The following is a 23016-nucleotide window of genomic DNA, read 5'->3' on the forward strand; positions in this document are numbered from 1 at the left end:
TCCTTTGACTTTTATGCTGTGATTTCTTTATATATGACTTGTTTATTACTGTAATTATATTAAAAAAAAAATACATGCACCATAGATCAGTGGCAAAAAAAATACTTTCAAATAGTTTGTGCCAAGTGTAACAAATATGATTAACATATTCAAAGCATAAAGAAGAAAATGAAAGAGCTTTGTAGTAAATCATCACCTCTCTTATTAGACATTGCATTGTGTTATACATATTTGGCAATACATTATACACAATAACAGTAAAAATAATGGTGTTATCTATCTGCTTCTGTCTTCAATCCTTAATTTTATATTCAAACCCTGTAATACTACATTCTTTACAACTACTGATTTTCTGTACATTAAATAATACACCACATGTTAGACAGCTGTATTAACTGTGTTTTATGCTTTACTGAAATCATCTCATTTGATTTAACTTTGTCCTTTTTTTCCCAACGTGTCTGTTAATACATATTTTCTTTTTTTCTCTTTTTCTTCTATCCTGCTTTCTTGGATGCTCTCCCAAAGGAGGACAAAGTGGTTAGAATCTTTTCTTTCTTTTATCTTGTATATAATGGTACAATGTCGGGCTATTTCACAAGCTATAGCTCTGTGGTGCCAGATGCGTGGGATTGTTATTGAATGTATATCTTTTGAACGTTTTGATGGCTTTATTAACTAACTGTGTTATGAAATATGCTTTGTCAGCCATGTTGTTCAGTAGCTAATGCTTAAAGGAACAGTAATGCTCCAATTTAAGTTGAAGAAAACATTTTGAGAAATGTTATCTTTTTTTTTTTAAATGAAGGAACTTATCTATTTATACATTATTTGCTCCAAGACATATGCATACCTCTCAGGTGTCACTATTTAGGAGGGATAGTCTCTGTGTAACAGAGCTCCATATAATTAATACAGTAATGTGTCTTGTAAGTATAATAAATGTGTTTAGAAATTAGTTAGTATAAATACGATCCATTATTTTAGTTCTAAATTATATTTAGCTTCATAACTTTTTTTTTAGTAAGTCACCAAAATGTATTTGAATTGCTCGCCCCTGGCACTCCCAAAATTAAAGTGCCCCTCTTTGTCCATTTGAATTGCTGGGAGGTATGCCTTTGCATATTACTACAGTTTGGAGAGTCCTATTCGTATATGTTCGTTCGTGGAGTTACTGGTTACTGAAATAACAGCTGTGTTCTCAGGGCCATCTTTAATATTGATTGTATCCTAGGCAAGACCCCCTGGACCCTACCTCCCCACCACCACCCCACTACTCTCTGGCATGCAGTCATGCCCTCCACTCCAACGCAGTGGCAGAACTAAAGTAGAAAGGGCCCTGGTGCAATAATTGTTTTGGGGTCCCCTATTGCAAGGATGGCCAAAAGGTAGATCCCTATCTGTTGTGCAACTCCAACAGTACTTTGACAGCTGGGGTTCTACCATTTTCCCATGCTTGAAGGGTTGTATGTAGCACTGAGCAGTGTTTGTGTTTTTATATGGAGTATTTTTGTGTGAATGTTGTGTAGTGTTGGGTTTTTAATGCTGAGGTGTGTTTGTATAGAATTTGGGTGTCTAACACAGAGGTGTATTTGTGTATATAGTGTTGACGTTTCAATGCAGGAGTGTGTTTGTATGTAGTGTTGAAGTTTGAATGCAGGGGTGTATATATGTGTAGTGTTGGCGTTTAAATTCTGAGATATACACACACGCACACTGTGATACACACACACAGATACACACACACTGTAATACAGACACACTTAAACACATGCAGATACACAGATATACACACTGACACACAGACACACATGCAGATATACAGACACATATACACACACTCACAGACATGCAGAGACAGACACACTGATACACATACAAACAGATACCCAACCTGACACACATGCAGGTACTCAGACACATAGATACACACACTGACACATGCAGGTGCTCAGACACATAGATACACACACTGACACATGCAGATACTCAGACACTTAGAAACACACACTGACACACGTGCAGATACTAGAAACACAGATACACACACTGACACGTGCATATTCACAAATACACTGACTACATACAGATACACAGATATACACAGACATACTGACACACACACAGGCACATACACTGACAGACATACTGACACACACACTCATAGGTATATTGACACACATTGATAGACATTCTGACACATACACTGACAGAAATACTGACACACAGAGACAGACCTGCTGACACACACAGACATATACAGACAAACACACACTGACAGACATACTGATATACACACACTGACACATACACTGACGCACAGACAGACACATACTGACAGACACACACACTGACAGACATACTGACATAGACACATACATTTACACTAACAGATATACTGACACAGCCAGACACACAGAGACAGGCATACTGACACACACACACACAGACATACATACACACACACTGACAGAAAAGCTGACACAGACACACACATATACACAAACAGACGTACTGACACATACACAGACACATACACTGACAGAAACTGACATACACAGGCAAATACACTGACAAACATACTGACACACGCACAGACAGAAATACGGACACACACAAACAGACACACAGACTGACAGACACACACACACACTGGCACACACTGACAGACATACTGACACACACACACACACAAACACACACATTGACTGACACACACACAGACAGACACACATGCCACATTTACATTTGTAAACTATCCAGTTTCCGACCTTTTGCTGGAGGGTGGCTTCCCTGAGGTCCAGTGTGGTGCCTGAGGTTGGCTGTCCAGCCCCCCTCCTCACTCCCTTCTCCCTCCCCGCTGCTCTGTTTACTCCCTGGGAGGAAGTGACTCGCTGCTTTCACATCCTCCCAGCACTGCCAAAAAGCAAAGTGACCCGATCGTATTACTAAAGGCCACAGTGTCCAACCAGGACCCTGCTGATTCAAAACCACCAACTGCACCAGAGGGCCAATGGGGACTAAAGAGAGATTAGTGAGAGCAATGTGGCCCACAGGGAAGCTGTTTTGGGCCCCCCAGGAGTAACTTGGCCCGGGGCACCTACCCCGTTTGCCCTGCGTTAAAGACGGCCCTGTGTGTTCTACTTGCCTAAAAGCAAGCCACAACCAATCAAAATCCCCCTTACAGCCTTGTTACAAATTTCCTTGTTATAGTAGATCAAGTATCTTTTGTTTATATGAGATGTATATGCATTAAACTTGTAAACTTTTGCAACAGACGGTAAAAATCAGTTATCGCAAGTAATATATAAGTACAGCAATATTATTGGAGTTATTAATTGAGCATGCAGCCTTTTTCAACTAGCTAACTTTTAGTTTTTTGTGCAAATATCCTAGAAATTATAGTTTCATTTTAAATGAACACTCCACACACTACAACCACTCCACTGCACCTCTTGTAGTTATGCTGCCAGGAGTCCCCTGGCACTCCCTCACTCCCTCTCATTTAAGAAGTCCAACTGTTTTAGAGTAGTTTGAATTCTAACCTTGGATCCACCAGGCTCCGTTCCCCACTTCCTCTCAGCTGCTTAAGAGATTCTGTTAGCTGTCCTGAGCTAAGCTCAGCAGTGCAGGGCTAACTCATTGGCTGATAGCATCAGCTAATTGCTCTCAGTAAATGAACTAAGCCCTGCACTACCAGTCTTAGCTCTGCCAGAGAGCTTCCAAGCCTCCTGTAGATTGTAATGGAAAAAAGAAGTGGTGCCTGTAGGATCTCAGGTAAGAAGTCACCTCTTTCTAAAATAGTCTGCTTACATTAACGTTAAGTATTCTGCTTGATGATGTTTCAATAATAATGTCAGAAGAGCAAAATTAGAATGTCTATATCTAGTTTTAATTAGCTCCTGAGTCCCTACAACTTGATATCTGATTTGTTTATTTTAGTAGCACTAAGACCTGTCAGTTTGTCAATATCAAATCTGAGTAACAGGAAATTTTCTAGAATTCCAAGTTACAAATTCCTAGAAACTAATTAAAAATTACTGTTTCCCATCCCTTACAGTTGGCAGGTCTTTCTGGGCACATGCATTTAAACACAGAATCTGCGGTTATTATTACTAAGAGACTTTTTTCAAAAGGATGTCATTTTAGGTGTTTTGAGCACAATATATCTATCCCTGTGTTACCTCAATATTAAGTATTTTGTAAGTGAAGAGATGCTATTTCAGGCACTGATTTTGTTTTGTTCTTATCTGTAGATCTTGGATTTGATGTATAAAGGAGTTTATTCATTAACCCCTTAAGGACACATGACATGTGTGACATGTCATGATTCCCTTTTATTCCAGAAGTTTGGTCCTTAAGGGGTTAAACAGTGGATTGTAATTAATTTAAATTAATGAATTGCATAATTTAGGCTAAAATAGTCAGGGTGTGAATATAGCTGTGCTGAGGAATTGTTCTAAACCAGCTACCTTTGCCTACATTTTGAAATTTGTTTATTTTAAAAATTTGCTGTTTAGAAAATAAACTTCTCTGTTTTATGTTGAATATGTGAGAAAGAGAACCTTTAAAATATTGCTTACCTATTAAAATTTTGTATATGTAATCAACAATGAGACATAAACACAAATTTTGATAATACAAAAATGTATTTCTGTGAGAAAGCTTTGCAGCGCTGAGGTAAGTAAACAAGGGTTTTTAACTCATCTTATGTAGAGCGTGGGGTGGGACCTAATACCACTAGGAACAGGGACACTATAACATTAACAATACAAATTAGAATTCCTGACTTTAAATTGTTACTTTAACATGTTCTGTGCTGGAGTCTATGTCTCTTGTGTATATGTAAGTCACAGGTAGCTAAGTCACAGAAGAAAAGTGACCCTAATCCTACCTCTAGCCTCAGTATTTATATCAGCAGGTGGCTTTCCTATTTAAAACAGCAGAGAGCGTTTTTTGACAACATTAAAAACGCTGAATAAACGTGTAATGCTACCATATTATGTAAGGTGTTTTCAATCTGTACATATCATGTTTTGTCTCAGAATGACTGACTTAAATTACTTTGCTTAAATTAAGTTGTCATTCATGCATTGTCCATTAATCAATGTTTTAAATGTGTTTAATTGTTTTTATGGTATTTTATTGTCTGTGACTTTTTTCCATTCACCATATTTTGAGCTATACACAAAGAAAGATTAAAATCAGAGGAGATGAAAGTAAAATTCCTCCTGTACTCACATGGGAAAAATTACAGGTGAAAAGCACAATTCTCCCAGAAGCAGTGAACCCTTCACTAGCACATTTAATGAAAAATATGTGCGATGCGCCCGTCAGAGCCTCTCTTCTTACCTGATGGATACCTTTTCTCTTCCTCATCTGCATAAGCCTCTGCCGTTATCAACTTCTTGTAGAGCTGAGGCATTTGTCCTGGAGGTATCCGGGGACATTGAGGGTGGCTGGAACTTGTTGGAGCCCAAAGACAAAAACTGGCCAAGATGGCCCAATTTTGCACTCAAGCATAAAAGAGCAGCTCTGTGATGTTTGGAAGACATTGCCATGTTAGCGTTGCTCAGCAGGCAAATGCAGCAAAGGGCCTGACTTTGAGGGGATCTAGAGAAGTCCCCTCAGTTAGTGCCTTGTCGGCCTAATAGAGAATCTGCGTGAGTGGCCCCGGAATTTGTCCTGGGTTTCTTTAAGGCCCTTCTCCAGACCCTTGCATGGGTCACAGTTTTCTTCACCATAAAGGTGACAAGTAGGTGGTTAAATTCAGAAGTGGTCTTGTCTGGCACAATGGTCCATGGACACTCAGAGTTTAGTTTCTTTCTTCAGATGTTTCTGGAGACAGAGGGTAGGAAATCCAAAATATGTTTTGGGGGTACTCATTCTGCCAACATGAATCAAACATGGGATAATCCCCTGCATCCTTAATAGTTAGCACCCTCAGTTAGTGCCTTATCAGCCAAATAGAGAATCTGTGTAGGTAGCCTTGTCCCGGGTTGCTTTAAGGTCCTTCTACAGATGCTTGGAAGGGTCACATAAAGGCCATAGGACTCACCCAGAGGTCTAACGGCTCAGCAGCTGGTACAGGGGAGAGTGAAGACCAAAAAAACAACAGGTACACTTGAACAGGCAATACAATACAGAAAATCTGAATAGGGAAAGATAGAACATAGGAAAATAAGATGAAGAGCAAAATCCCTGGGATCACAAGTAAGGTTCTAACTGATAGTGTGTTGCAGGCAACATCAGCAACAAACACACTGTCAGTTAAAACAAACAGGGATTGTCAGATACAAATGCCAATAAATGCACAGCAAGAGGTTCTGCAGTAGTGAGATCCACTCACACAGACACCAAGAATGGTATCACGCCACTGGCTCTCAGTCACGAAACCCAATATGGCTACCAAAAACATTAAAAAAATGGCAGCCGCAACACGGTACAATCAAAACTAGCCTCTTGCAAACAGAGCTCAGCTAGAGTAAACCCCCCAAAACTCCCAGTCCCCCCATATCCATTGTGGCTGAAGCCGCCAGAGATACACTCAACTCACAGGCAGCAGGTAAAAACAAATAGGAAAACAAGAAGAATACAATGTAGGAAACACGCCAATGTGATAGAAAAACAGTAAGAAAAGCCTGCACAAGGAAACCAAAACAGGCAAAAGATAAGGAGGGCCAAGGAATTAAAAAAGGGCAATGTAAAGCATCCAAGTGTAAGAACCAGCCCAAAGGAAGTTTACACTGACACTAATTTGGAGATCACCAGCAGCAGGAAGTCTGACATTGATATACTTGTACTGTATTTCAGTTTTTTCTATTGGCTGTTTTATTGCTTGCTGCTATTGGAGATTTCAGTAAAGAAAGTATGCAAAATATTTCCCTCCTGTCCTTTCTTGTCTTAAAATTCCAAATAGATTGTGGTGCAGACATAATGCTGTACCAATAAGGTTAGTGAGCAAACAAACCAGGAAGGTTGTGTAAAGTGAAAATATGAAACCTACATAATCAGAAATTATACCTTGCCGAACTTGTTATATGATATCATCTACTGTCAAGCAGAGTAATTCAAGCAATGCATCTGATAACAGTGCAATATCCTAAATATGAAACTAGATGTGAGCTGGCCATCTATCCTTAAACACAGAGGCGGCTCTCTAATTAGGCGGTTTAGGCGGCTGCCTAAGGCCTCGCGCTGGCTGGGGCCTCGCGGCCGCCTAAACCGCCTGTTGGCAGAGTGTGTCAGGTCCTCGGTCACTGACCGAGGACCTGACACCAGGAGGGGGCCCGGCGGCTTGCCCGGTATGCCGCCGGGTGCGAGGCCCCTCCTAGCTGCCCGGCCAGCCACCGCAGACACTGGTCTGCAGCTCCGCAGTGTGCAGAGCTGCAGACCATGTGACTCGCGAGAATTGGCCAATCAGAGCGTTGCCGCGGGTTACCACGGCAACGCTCTGAAATCTCGCGAGATTACACGGTCTGCAGCTCTGCGGAGCTGCAGACCAGGAGCAGTGGCCACCAGACCACCAGGGAGCCCACTGGACCACCAGGGAAAGGTAGGCTCTCCCTCCCCATCACCCCTCACCACACTCAGGCTCACCCCCAGCTTCACCACCCACCACCCTCAGCCTCACCCCCCACCACCATCACCCCCACCACCCTCAGCCTCACTCCCCACCACCACCATCACCCCCCCACCACCCTCAGCCTCACTCCCCACCACCACCATCACCCCCCATCACCCTCAGCTTCACTCCCACCACCCTCAGCCTCACCCCACCACCCTCAGCCTCACCCCTACCACCACCATCACCCCCCCACCACCATCACCCCCACCACCCTCAGCCTCACCCCCCACCACCACCATCACCCCCACCACACTGCGTCACCCCCCACCACCATCACCCCCACCACCCTCAGCCTCACCCCCCACCACCACCATCACCCCCACCACCCTCAGCCTCACCCCCCACCACCATCACCCCCACCACCCTCAGCCTCACCCCCCACCACCACCATCACCCCCCAGCACCCTCAGCCTCACCCCCCACCACCACCATCACCCCCACCACCCTCAGCTTCACCCCCCACCACCCCCACCACCCTCAGCCTCACCCCCCACCACCACCACCATCACCCCCCACCCCCCTCAGCTTCACCCCCACCACCATCACCCCCACCACCCTCAGCTTCACTCCCCACCACCATCACCCCCACCACCACCATCACCCCCACCATCCTCAGATTCACCCCCACCACCATCACACCCACCACCCTCAGCCTCACCCCCACCACCACCATCACACCCACCACCCTCAGCTTCACCCCCCACCACCATCACCCCCACCACCCTCAGCCTCACCCACCACCACCACCATCACCCCCCCACCACCCTAAGCTTCACCCCCACCATCACCCCCACCACCCTCAGCCTCACCCCCACCACCATCACCCCTCCTCAGCCTCACCCTCACCCCCACCACCATCACCCCTCCCCACCCTCACCATTACCCCCCATCCCCTCAGCCTCACCCCCCACCACCATCACCCACCATCACCACCCTCAGCTTTACCACCCACCACCATCACCCCCCACCACCCTCAGCCTCACCCCCACCACCCTCAGCTACACCCACCACCACCGTCACCATCACCCACCACCACCGTCACCATCACCCCCCCACCACCCTCAGCCTTAACCCCCATCACCCACCATCACCACCCTCAGCCTCACCCCCCACCACCCTCAGCTACACCCACCACCACCGTCACCATCACCCCCCCACCACCCTCAGCCTTATCCCCCATCACCCTCAGCATCACCCCCACCACCATCACCCCTCATCACCCCCACCACCCTCAGCCTCACTCCCACCACCCTCAGCTACACCCACCACCACCGTCACCATCACCCCCACCACCGTCACCATCACCCCAACCACCGTCACCATCACCCCCCACCACCCTCACCATCACCCCTCCCCACCCTTAGCCTCACCCCCACCGCCCTCACCATTACCCCTTCACCCTCAGCCTCACCCCCCACCACCCTCAGCCTCACCATCCCCCATAACCCCCCCACCACCCTCAGCATCACCCCTCACCACCCTCAGCTTCACCACCCTCCACCACCCTCAACATCACCACCCTCAGCATCACTCCCCCCACCACCCTCAGCATCACTCCCCCACCACCCTCAGCATCACCCCCCTCACCCCCACCCCCACCACCCTCAGCATCACCACCCTCAGCATCACCCCTCACCACCCTCAGCATTACCCCCCACCACCCTCAGCATCACCCCCCACCACCCTCAGCATCACCACCCTCAGCATAACCCTCCGTCACCACCCTCAGCCTCTCCCCACTCACCATCACCCCCTCCTTCTCACATCACCCCCCTCTCACTCTCACATTACCCCCTCTCACTCTCACATTACCCCCTCTCACTCTCACATTACCCCCCTCACTCTCACATTACCCCCCTCACTCTCACATTACCCCCCTCACTCTCACATTACCCCCCTCACTCTCACATTACCCCCTCTCACTCTCACATTACTATCACCCCCCGCTCTCTCTCACATTACCATCACCCCCCGCTCCCTCTCACATTACCATCACCCCCGCTCCCTCTCACATTACCATCACCCCCGCTCCCTCTCACATTACCATCACCCCCCGCTCCCTCTCACATTACCATCACCCCCCGCTCCCTCTCACATTACCATCACCCCCCGCTCCCTCTCACATTAACATCACCCCCGCTCCCTCTCACATTACCATCACCCCCCGCTCCCTCTCACATTACCATCAACCCCCCCGCTCCCTTTCACCATCACCCCCAGCTCCCTCTCACCATCACACCCCCCGCTCCCTCTCACCATCAGCTACCCCATACACATAGGGTCTCAGACAAAAACGCAAACATGCTCACAGAGACATACAATCGCACACACAAGGATACTCTCTGTCAGACACACTCTCAGGCACATACACAGGTAGACAGTGCATCAATGTGTATATGTGACACTTTTTTGTTAGTGGGGCCTCATGTTTGCGTTTCGCCTAAGGCCTCATAAAGTCTAGAGCCGCCTCTGCTTAAACAATATGCACATATATTTCAAAAAATAGGCTGTCTAACTGGAAAACTTAGATTGGAAATGGATGCTCTCATATACCTCATTAACTTTTCAAAAAGAAAGTCTTAAAAGTTGTTACTCAACCCACAGAAACTTACCAGTTTAGAAAAATACAGAATTATGATCCCTGTAGTGTAAAGCACACACTGGATTAATAGTATGGTGGTAGTTACAAAAACACCAGGAAAGCTAACGACTTGCATTGACCATAAGCCTCTAAACAGAGCACTGAAACTGTGCCACTATGCTTTGCCAGCAAACTATGATATACTGCCAGAAATAGTCAAAATGAATATATTTTTAGTGAATGACTTAAACAGTGGGTTTTGGCTTACTGAATTAAAGGAAGAATCCAGGTATTTAACCGATTTTGCTGTGCCTTTTGACTGTTACAATTGGATGGCATGCGAATGGGTATTAGTATTGCTCCAAATTTGTTCCATTGTTAATTAAAACACATATAGAAATAATATTCAAACTCTGATTGTACGAGAAGTAGATGTGGAGGTGGAAGTCATCAGTGATCATGATCTAATGTTTTGGAAATGTTAGATCGCTGTAAAATTTCTAACAACACAGGAAAGGAATGGCAGAAAGCAAGCCTACAATTCCCTGCAAGTATGAGATCATATGCAGTGATAACAGAATCAGGATAGGTTCTGAGAAAATATAAGATGCATCTAAGAAACACATGATTGACACAGATTAACACCCAAGTAGAATCTCGCATTGAAAGTACAGGCCAGTGAACGAACAGCCCAGCTAAAGAACAAGAGGAAACAAACATGGAAACATCAGAAAAGATTGCCGTTGGGTCATCTGAGGACCCTAACTCCTCTTAAAATTGAACTAAAGAGGCAGAAACACGCCTCTCTTATAGTGAGTGGTGATGATAACTGTCATGAATGTTATAACCTGTTGTATTCCCAACTGACATTGATAGGCATATATGTTTCTTTAAAGGACCACTCTAGTGCCAGGAAAGCATACTCGTTTTCCTGGCACTAGAGTGCCCTGAGGGTGCCCCCACCCTCAGGGACCCCCTCCCGCCCGGCTCTGGAAAGGGGAAAAGGGGTAAAACTTACCTTTTTCCAGCGCTGGGCGGGGAGCTCTCCTCCTCCTCTCCGCCTCCGTTCCTCCCCGTCGGCTGAATGCGCACGCGCGGCAAGAGCTGCGCGCGCATTCAGCAGGTCGCATAGGAAAGCATTTACAATGCTTTCCTATGGACGCTTGCGTGCTCTCACTGTGATTTTCACAGTTAGAATCACGCAAGCGCCTCTAGCGGCTGTCAGTGAGACAGCCACTAGAGGAAATAGGGGAAGGCTTAACTAATTGATAAACATAGCAGTTTCTCTGAAACTGCTATGTTTATAAAAAAATTAGTTAACCCTAGCTGGACCTGGCACCCAGACCACTTCATTAAGCTGAAGTGGTCTGGGTGCCTAGAGTGGTCCTTTAAGGATGCTCAGATTAAACATACTGTGTATAGTGTACATGTGTACTGTGTATAGTGTACGTGCGTATTTGATGTGCTGTTATATAAGTGTACTATTGCTTATTTGTATTTCCATGCTTCTTTATTTACTTAAATTGGTAAAACAAGAATTGTTTGTATACGTTTGGTGACCTTGCATCATCACTTCAAGGAATTATTTTTTTTAATACCTTCATCAGCCTTTTTGTGATTTGCTATTCTTGATTGCATCAAGCAAAGTAAAGGAACCTTTCAGTGAATTAGCAATGTCAAAAGTGTTCTTGAAAAGTATTGGAATTTGTGATTTGTGAGCAGAGATGTGAGCAGGGATGTATTTACAGTGAGGCTAACAAGGCTTTTGCCTTAGGCTGCACTTTCATGGGGCAAGAACCACCATCCCCATGTTCCCCAGACAGATTCCTTGTAAGCCCCATGTTCTGAGGGGCCTAAGAGGTGACCAATTGTCCACCTTAGGGCACCCCAAGGTGTTTGGCTACTCATACTCTAGCTGGGCAGTGAGAGAGTGCTGTCCTCTGAGTTCCCTTCTTGTTCTGCTCATTTGTGTGCTCTTCTGTGAATATGATGTCACCCCAGCCCCGGTATCACTAAGCAGCAAACGAGGGAGCAGAGCAAGAAGAGCACCACTCCCTCGCCACCTCCAATGATCGCCTGCCTGCCCAGCAGCCTGCCTAGCAGCAGCCCAGCACATTGGACTCCAGGGCCAGGTTCAACTCCAGCTCTCCCAAAGGTAGGGAGGCTAGGTGGATTTAAAAATAAAAATAAAAATTAATAATAACAATTGGTGAGTATATGAGAAAATGTGTGAGTGAATGTGTGTTTGTCAGTGAGTGTGTGTTTCTGTTAGTGAGTGTGTGTGTGTGTTTGTCTGTCAATTAGTGTGTGTGTCTGGCAGTGAGCATTTGTCTGTCAATGAATGTGTCTGTGTATGTCAGTGAATGTGTCTGTGTCTGTCAGTGTTTCAAATCAGTGAGGATGTGTGTGTCTGCAAGTGTGTCAGTGTATTTGTATCTGAGAGTGTGTGCCTCTTAGTGAGTGTGTAGCTGTCAGTGTGTGTATCTGTGTGATTGTTTGTGTGTCTGACAGTGAGTGTATGTCAAAGTATTTGTATCTGAGAGTCTGTGCCTGTCAGTAAGTGGGTATGTCAATGTGTGGCTATCAGTAAAAGTATGTGTTGGTTAAACAGGGTGTGTGCCAATGACTGTATGTATTTGCTAATGACTGTGTGTCTATCAGTGAGTGTATGTCAGGCATATATCAATTAGGGTGTGTGTCAGTCAAAAAAGAGTGTGTTGATCTTAAGCAGGAAGAGGTGAGACCTTGACAGGAAGGGCCAAATTCAATTAGAGGAGTGCCCGAGTTTAGTCATGCCTAGGGCAGCACAAATCCGAAATACCTCACTGATTGTGAACACATCACAATTATCAGGATTGTTGGGCTTTCTTGCACAGTCCCTCGTTTTCTTTGACGATGCATGCTTCCAGTGCACATCCTTTTACTTATGTCTGCATTAAAAATGACACATCTGTCAGCCTTGGTCAGCCTGTAACCACACAAATGACTAAATCTTCCTAATACTGCAGCGCAGGTATGAGGGAAGCCAGAAGGCAGTGGGGATGGTTGCCAAGGCTCCAACTTCAGGATTAAACTCCATAGCAACTTAAATTAGTTAAAGTGAGGTATGAGTGTTCCTTTACAAGCTATGTTACTATCCAAGCCAGAATCTGCTTTTAAACATTATTTAATGCATTCACTGTTTTACCTTTTGAGTCAAACATCTGGCCACATATGATGCTTACAAATGCTATATCTGTTGTTTTCCCCTTAGATTCCTTAAAGGACCACTCTAGTGCCAGGAAAACATACTCGTTTTCCTGGCACTAGAGTGCCCTGAGGGTGCCCCCACCCTCAGGGACCCACTCCCGCCCGGCTCTGGAAAGGGAAAAGGGGTAAAAACTTACCTTTTTCCAGCGCTGGGCGGAGAGATCTCCTCCTGCTCTCCTCCTCCGATCCGCCTCTTCTCCTCCCCGTCGGCTGAATGCGCACGCGCGGCAAGAGCTGCGCGCGCATTCAGCCGGTCACATAGGAAAGCATTCTCAATGCTTTCCTATGGACGCTGGCGTGCTCTCACTGTGAAAATCACAGTGAGAAGCACGCAAGCGCCTCTAGCGGCTGTCAATGAGACAGCCACTAGAGGACATAGGGGGAAGGCTTAACCCATTCACAAACATAGCAGTTTCTCTGAAACTGCTATGTTTATGAAAAAATGGGTTAACCCTAGAAGGACCTGGCACCCAGACCACCTCATTAAGCTGAAGTGGTCTGGGTGCCTAGAGTGGTCCTTTAAAAAAAAAGCATGAGGTATCTCTACCTTAGCCTGCTTTCACACACTGTGAGTCCAACAAAAATGTCATACTTGCTCATGGATGATAGAATATTCAGCCACATCTAATTAACATTTCATTGATAGCCAATTGATATTGTGTATTTCGGAACAACTTGGTCATAAGAATTCTTAGTATTCTCCCATTATTGTGAATTAAAAGTCTGTTACCTACACTTTAGGTATGTGCCTGAGTGGTAAACAGTTAAAACATAAGTGTTTTGGCAAATCATTGAATATACTGCTTGCTTGATTGTGTCAAGTAATTGCTGTTTTGAGTATTTGTTATCTTAAAAACTATTCAAACTCTCAGCTACACTTGAAAGGCACTTTCTGTTGTTAAGTTAGAGGACAACTGGTTTTGGAAAATCATGTGGTTTTCAAACTGGTGCTCAAGAAGAACTATCAATTCGGTTTAATGCAAATGCAAATTCAGATGTCTTGGTTATGTTCAGTGTCTTGCACCACTCAAAGTCCCAGAAAACTACTCTTGTGACTACTTAGAGTTAATTGGATGACTACAGGCAAAATATTGGAGTCTTATGATCTACGTCACTTTAGTGAACACTCATTGTGATAATAGGTATTAAGCTGACACGTTTGAACTTAGGAATTTAGATCTTGGTTTAGTGAACATATACCTAATACTGTACATGGCTGGAAGGAAATGCAAGCGGCAGAGGTGTATCAACATGGGTCAAATAAAACACTTTTGTGTCAAGTCAATAAAAATAACTTTCAATTCAAATTAGTTCTAAACTAGTGAAATAAATCGTCATTGCAATAGAGAGGAATCACTTTAGGAAATCCATTGGTACCGTTAATCACACCTATGAAATATTGTGTGGGAAGTGTGGTTTACACTAATTAAACACATTTAAAGTATGTGAAGCTTTGAAGAGCTATATTAAATGTGACAAAAATAATAATTCCCAAACTTAAAGGAACACTCTAAGAAACAAATTGGTATGCATGCCTGTGTTTATTTATAACTTTAGATTAATAAAAACAAAACAAAAAATAGTGTACCTGTAATCTAATAATGACACAGACTCCTCACTGAAGTCAGATCATCCTTTACTTAAGTTTGATGACTTTTTCCAGTGAAATACTTTTCAAAGAGAAGCATTGTGAATATACACCGATCAGCCACAACACTAAAGCTACTGACAGGTGGAGTAAATAATATTGATTATATTGTTACAATGGGGCGAGATTCATTAGGCAACAAGTGAATAGTAAGTTATTGAATTTCATATAATTGAAACAAGGAAAATGGGCAAGTGAGATGAGTGATTTTGTCACAGGCCAAGTTGGCTAGATAAAAATAAAAATCTGCTATCTACGTGTAGAATATGCATAAGGAAGAGGGAATAAGACCATGTAGTCTTATTGTTACTACCCTATATAGTATCTATACCCCATGCAAGTTGGCTAGATGACTGGGACAGAGCATCTTCAAGACGGGAAGTATTCTGGGGTGTACCCTGCATGCAGTGTTTAGCACCTACCAAAAGTGGTGCAAGGAAGGATAAACAGTGAATCAGCATCAGTGTCATGGGTGCCCAAGGCTGTTTAATGCATGTGGAGAGCAAAGGCTGGTCCAATCACACAGAAGAGTTAATGTAGCTCAAAATACTGCATATCTTAATGCTGGCTATAACAGAATGGTTTCAGAACACATAGTGCATTGCAGTTTGCTGTCTATGGGGTTGCAGACCAGTGATTAGTGTTCACTGCCAAAAGCATCAGAACTGGACCATAAAGCAATGGAAGTTACCTGGTCTGATGAAGTACACATTTTCTTTTAGATCAGGTGGATGGCCAAGTGCATGTGCATCCTTAATCTGGGGAAGTGGTGGCAGCAGGACGCACTTCAAGAAGAAGGAAGTGTAGCGGTACTTACCCTCTCCAGGGGCCGGCTGAGGTCCTCTGTTCTCGCAGCGCGCGGTCCTGCTGCTGCACGAGCCGCGTGCGGCTCATCCAACGGCAATCTCAGACAGGCGGGCAGTGACCGCGAGAAGCGGTCACGTGTCCCGCCTGACTCTAAGAGCGCGCCGCGTGTCTCGGGCACGCTCTTAAAGGGACAGTGGGAGCCGAAAAATGAAACGGTCTCCCATTGGCCCCTGTCATGCCACAATCCCCATACACTCACGTTTTGGGGGCGTGGATATGACAGGGGCCAATCAAATTGATATCTAGGGTATTTATACTCACCTTTTCCCTTAGTACCTTGCCCTATCGTGGTTTCTGATTCAGTTCCCTTTAGTGCTTGTATTGTTCAGTTGTGGTTTTTTGGTGCTAGAGCTTGGCTTTGTTCCTGACTCCGTTTTCTCTTTATCCTTGCTTGTCTTGTCCGCCGGTTTTCTCTCCCGTGTACCAGTCCTTGGGTTGTTCTAGTTTTCGCTGTCTCTCTGTCCCCTTGACCTCGGCTCGTTCTGGACTCTGTCTTTTCTTGTCCTCGTCATAGTCCGGCCATTCTAAGGTCCGGTAAGACGTATCTTGCTTTCTGACTCTAGACTATCTGGACTATTCTTGCGTGTTGGGGTATATTACCATGACAGGAAGGTTGTCTCAGGCAGCATTTTACTCTGGGTAATGTTCTGCTGAGAAGCCTTGGGGCCTAGTATTCACATAGATGTTTCTGTGACACGTACCACCTTGTTGCAGACCACGTACATCACTTCATGGCAATGGTGTTCCCTCATGACAGTGGCCTCTTTCCATAGGATAATGCACCTGGCCACATTGCACAAATTGTTCAGGAATGGTTTAAAGGAACATGGCAAACAGTTCAAGGCGTTACCTTGGCCTCCAAATTTACCAGATTATTTAAATTGAGGTTTATTAAATTGAGCTTCTATGGGATGTGATGGAACAACAAATCCAACATGAAACTACCAGCTTGCACCTTGCGGGACTGAAGGGATCTGCTGCTAACATCTTGGTGCCAGATGCCAGATTACATTTTCAGAGAATGTAGCGTTCAAGTCACTAAGAATAAAACAGGTGATAATTTTGCATTTGTAAAACCTGTTCTTGATTCTAGTGCTAAGAAATGGAGGTGTTAATTTGAGGGATGTGAAGGCTGCAATTCATCACACAGAGGAAGGCTGCGCTGACCTACAAAATGCAGCCATTTACATTTGTTAACTTTGCGTTTTAGAGGTTAGATGGATAGATGAGATATATATATATATATATACTGTGGCAAGGTCAGAGAGGCTTTCTATGTTAGTAATAGATTGGAGCGCTCTCTATTCCCAGCATGATGGGGTTAATTGGTGGGAGTCACCCCTTGAATGTTATCAACCAGGTGAATGTAATTAACCAGCACTAGGGTTTTAAAAGGTTAGCCTCTGAAGACATCAGGGAGTCTAACAGCTGGGAGAGAGAAGGCAGTTAAAGGAACACTAAAGTCACCTAAATTACTTTAGCTAAATAAAGCAGTTTTAGTGTATAGATCATTCCCCTGCAATTAAACTGCTCAATTCACTGTCATTTAGGAGTTAAATCACTTTGTTTCTGTTTATGCAGCCCTAGCCACACCTCTCCTGGCTATGATTGACAGAGCCTGCATGAAAAAAACTGGTTTCACTTTCAAACTGTTGTAATTTACCTTAAATAATTGTATCTCAATCTCTAAATTGAATTTTAATCACATACAGGAAGCTCTTGCAGGGTCTAGCACGCTATTAACATAGCAGGGGATAAGAAAATCTTAATTAAACAGAACTTGCAATAAAGAAAGCCTAAATAGGGCTCTCTTTACAGGAAGTGTTTATGGAAGGCTGTGCAAGTCACATGCAGGGAGGTGTGACTAGGGTTCATAAACAAAGGTATTTAACTCCTAAATGGCAGAGGATTGAGCAGTGAGGCTGCAGGGGCATGTTCTGTACACCAAAACTGCTTCATTAAGCTAAAGTTGTTCAGGTGACTATAGTGTCCCTTTAAGGCTGAGACTCTGAGACAAAAGTACTGTGTGAAACCTGCTTAAAGTGCCGTATTTCATTTTGGGAACTGAATTAGCTGGCCAGTTGGATAGTTAGTAATACTGTTGTTTAGTAAGTCTCCAAGTTGGAGTAGGATTTATTTTCTTTTTGTTTTATTTTGTGGGAGAGCACAACCTTGTATATATTGTGGAAAGTGACAATAAACTGCAGTACTATTTTATCCTGATTGTTGCATTTGAAGTTTATTGTGAAGAGCCTGGCCATCCTGCCACAATATATATATATATATATATATATATATATATATATATATATATATATATATATATATAGACGCCAAGTCCTTTGAGGCCATCCTCCAGCTGTTCCTGCTACAACACTTTTACAATGCTCTAATTTACTGAGATTGTGGATTTGGGGTTTTCATGAGCTGTAAACCATAATCATCGCACTTATGACAAATCATGGTTTGAACTATCTTGCTTTGCATGTAATGCGTCTATCTCATATATTAGTTTCCCCTTTTATGTTGCATTACTGAAATAAATTAACTTTTGCACGATATTCAAATTTCAAATTTCAATTTCAAATTTTTTTACAGTGTCACCTGTAAATATATACAGGTGACACTCGAAAAATTTGAATATCGTGCAAAAGTTAATTTATTTCAGTAATGCAACATAAAAGGGGAAACTAATATTTGAGATAGACGCATTACATGCAAAGCAAGATAGTACAAACCATGATTTGTCATAAGTGCGATGATTATGGTTTACAGCTCATGAAAACCCCAAATCCACAATCTCAGTAAATTAGAGCATTGTAAAAGTGTTGTAGCAGGAACAGCTGGAGGATGGCCTCAAAGGACTTGGCTTCTTGGGAGTGCAGCCAATTTTGGGTTGCCCGCGTTATGCGGCAAGCCCATTCAGCATAGGAGTCTTGGCTCCCCCTTTTGGGCTCCCGAAATTTCCTCCAATATGCCTCCGGCGTCACAGCACATCGGGCCAGCAGGACCAGATCATAATCTCTCAGTCCTTCTGCTGGCACGGCTCTACAGGCATCAGCAGCCTTACCGGTTAGCTTCCCGGCGAGCAGGTGAACCCAGGCAGGGGGGGCAATTTCATGTAGAAGGCATAGTCTTTCGAAATCTTGGAGGAATTCAACAATGTCCTCCTCTGTTGCTTTTAACATTTTGTACGCCACGTATGGCACCTTAAAGGACCACTGTAGGCACCCAGACCACTTCAGCTTAATGAGGTGGTCTGGGTGCCAGGTCCCTCTAGGGTTAACCCATTTTTTCATAAACATAGCAGTTTCAGAGAAACTGCTATGTTTATGAATGGGTTAAGCCTTCCCCCTATGTCCTCTAGTGGCTGTCTCATTGACAGCCGCTAGAGGCGCTTGCGTGATTCTCACTGTGAAAATCACAGTGAGAGCACGCAAGCGTCCATAGGAAAGCATTATGAATGCTTTCCTATGTGACCGGCTGAATGCGCGCGCAGCTCTTGCCACGCGTGCGCATTCAGCCGACAGGGAGGAGAAGAGGAGGATCGGAGGAAGAGAGCAGGAGGAGATCTCTCCGCCCAGCGCTGGAAAAAGGTAAGATTTAACCCCTTTCCCCTTTCCAGAGCCGGGCGGGAGGGGGTCCCTGAGGGTGGGGGCACCCTTAGGGCACTCTAGTGCCAGGAAAACGAGTATGTTTTCCTGGCACTAGAGTGGTCCTTTAATGCAGAAATAATTTCAGCAGTGCTTTGTGCATGGTATGCTCAGAGTGTCAGTCATACTGTGTCAGGCCCTCTTCCATTACTGATGTCGCCATGTCCAAATCCATTAACTAGTAATGTTGCACTGGTGCCAATCAATCAGTCGGGCACAAGAAAGGACACTAAGATTTAGTCACCCAGAACAAAATTGAAAACAGTTATTAAAAATTATGCACCATATGTTTCTAATACCAGGGTGTTTAGCCACTTGCATCAAAATCTTCCTCCATAAGTTCTTCCTCCCAGACTGACGCAATTGTGTCAAACTTTGTATGTGACACAACTTTTGGTAGTCTATGAGAATGAGAATTGGTCACAACCGCTTTATACTTGTCATGTTATAACTTAATTAATGTGGGCCGTTATCTCTACACCTGTAACAGAGCTCCCAGTCTAAGCCAGAATATCTCAGTTAGTCTCCCTCCCTCATATAGCTTGGATGTTATTGACTATTTAGCAGTTTCCCCAAACATTAGTTGAGACTTGACAAAGGGCAAAACAAGTTCAGTTTTATTGAGACAAACACAGGGTTTTTATATATGCCTTTGTTTGTACAGTGAACACAAGTCAATCAATAACAATGACTGGTGAGGTCAACCAATAACTTTAAGAAGTTTAATTAAATTACAGCCAGTACCATGTTTACATGCAAGGGCGAGGACAGACAATGACAAGGACTGAATTGGAGACTTAAAGGAGCAGCCAGTTGAAACTTTTCTAAAAGCCCTCTTGTGGATCAATGGGACAACCATCTGCTGGAAAACCAAGAAGGCAAGAAGGAAACACTCAAGATTGACACTCAATACATTCATCTCATATCCAAATTTACAATACAGAAAACCACAACTAGTTAAAACAGGATGGTTATCCACATCATCTGTTGAGTCCACTTTTAACAATAGAGGGTCCATAGTCTCTAGGAAGGAGGCTGTCCTCCAAGCACCTCCATGTATCATAGCAATGGAGGCTTCCTTTACAGCACCTTTTATATTATTGAACTTTATAAACTCTTTCTGCTTGTGGCTCAGTGCCCTTTTGTGGTTTTTGGACCCGTTTTTTTATATTGCTCCTGTTATTGATTACCTGTGTTCCAGACTCCTGCTTCTTCCTAGCATTGATCTTGGTTGATACTTTGTTCCAGCTTAAACTGTGACCATGTTCCAGTCCTCTGCTAGATACTGGCATTTAGTTTTGCAATTCCCAGATTTTACTAGTAACATGACGTAAAGTCATGATTTTATTAAAGACACGGAGGCGAGTATTATGCATAACTCTTTCTTTATTTCCTCAGCAGCAAAGATAGAGGAATATAAATATTGTCAAAATGAAAGAAAAAACTGTATAGGCATAACAGGTAGCCGATCACATGGTAGAGGAAGTAGCTATATAAGTCCTGTGTCTCCCACAATCCCCCTCTTTCTTGCGAAAACCGAAGACCAGGTAAGAAGAACGATGTCCCACTTGATCAACACAGGAAACAGGAACAATGCGATAACTTCAAGCTAAAAAAGACAGAGAAATATGGTAATTTCCAGACTCAAAACTGTAGACTTACCAAACATCACTGTGAGGAGTCACAAACAACAAACTGGATTCTGAAATACAAAATATAAATAATTAGTAAACATAATAAGACGTACAAAACCATCCAATCATATAAATAAATACATATAAATAAATACATACCTAATTGAACAACAAAAAAACCCGTAGAGTCTCAAGCATCTCGTATCCCAAATCCACACCGGGAGGGTGGGAGGGAATAATACTCGCCTCCGTGTCTTTAATAAAATCATGACTTTACGTCATGTTACTAGTAAAATCTGGGAATTTTATTAAAGACATGGAGGCTCATATTATGCAAGTTCAAAGCTGTGCAACCACTCGAGATGCGATGTGTTCAATAGGTCTGAAATAGAAGTCTCTAAAGGTCGATTCTCTGGACCAAACTGCCGCCCGCATAATATCTTCCAGACGACATCCGACTGAGGAGGCTTTTGAAGCCATCGCGCCTCGTACAGAATGAGGCGTAAATACAGAGGTGTCTATACCTGCAGAGGATAACAGCCCACGCACCCAACGTGCCAGGGTAGGTGTTGAAACCGGCCGATGAGGCGACTTAAAAGATATGAACAAATCGTGTAGATCGACAGAGCGAAGGGAACGCGTGACATCCAGGTAAACTCTGATGCAATCCATCGGACAGAGCGCCGGACAACCAGAAAACCTGGGATATGAAAATGACTTGGATGCAGATTTAGTCCTCCTGGATATGTCAAAAGTAACACCCTCCGGGGTGAATGCAATGGCGTCCCAATCCAGGGCCCTGACGTCAGAGACCCTCTTGCAAGAGATCAAACAGAGTAACATTACCAACTTGGATGACAATCGTTTCAAAGTCAGCTCCTGATTAGGGTACCATGAGGAGAGGAACTGCAACATCACGTTAACGTCCCAAAAGGCAGAGAAGCGAGGCCGAGGAGGACGAGCAAGGCGAATACCCTTGAGAAGACGACATACAAAAGGATGTCTGCCGACAGGGGAACCATCCAAACCCCTGTGTCCGGCCGAAATAGCCGAGCGGGAAAGGTTAATCGTGCGGTATGCCTTGCCTGAGTCAAACAGGAACGTGAGGAATTCCAGGATCAAAGGTAGAGGGGCAGATACGGGATCCACTGCCCGTTCCATGCACCAACCAGACCACGAACTCCATGAAGTTCGATAGGCAGTTCGTGTGCCTGGGGCCCAGGCGTTATCGAGGAGCAGGAGAGTTGTCTGCGGAACGTCTGGGACAATCCAAGGAACCACGCTATCAGGGGCAGCTGGTGTTGCAACACTAGCCCGTGTGAGTTCCCATCCGGGTCTAGAAGGAGGTCCTGGAAGATTGGTATCAACCGAGGATAATCGATCGACAACTCCATCAAGCGGGGGAACCATGGTCGAGATCTCCAAAGCGGGGTGATTAGCGCTACACGACAGTCGTGGCGAACCAGTTTCGAGATCGTGCGCGCTATCATGTTGAATGGGGGAAAAGCGTATAGCAGACCCTGCGGCCATTCTTGAAGGAAGGCATCTGTCGCCACCGCTGCCGGATCCGGCCTCCAACTGAAGAACTTCGGCAGATGAGTGTTCAGTCGAGATGCGAACAGATCCATCTGGAATCTTCCCCACAACATGTCCAGGCTCTGGAACACCGAAGCGTGTAGACGCCAATCTCCAGAGTCTCTTAAGTGTCTGGAATTCCAATCCGCTCCCGAATTGTCTAGGCCCGGAATGTGTTCCGC

At 44.5% G+C, this 23016-nt stretch overlaps 1 protein-coding gene across 2 annotated transcripts in view; it reads left to right on the forward strand.

Annotated features, from left to right (window-relative positions):
- Positions 1-23016, forward strand: part of RIMS1 (regulating synaptic membrane exocytosis 1) — a 453058-nt gene that overhangs the window by 110040 nt on the left and 320002 nt on the right. The window contains exon 3 of one of the 2 annotated variants that reach the window (XM_063442984.1): positions 529-540. The exons of the other annotated variant lie outside the window; for it this stretch is intronic. Coding sequence (XP_063299054.1) covers positions 529-540 — 12 coding nt within the window. The remainder of the gene's footprint in view (positions 1-528; positions 541-23016) is intronic. 2 annotated transcript variants of the gene reach the window in all.

Source organism: Pelobates fuscus, chromosome 2, assembly GCF_036172605.1.
Source record: "Pelobates fuscus isolate aPelFus1 chromosome 2, aPelFus1.pri, whole genome shotgun sequence".
In the NCBI taxonomy this organism is placed as follows: Eukaryota; Metazoa; Chordata; class Amphibia; order Anura; family Pelobatidae; genus Pelobates; species Pelobates fuscus.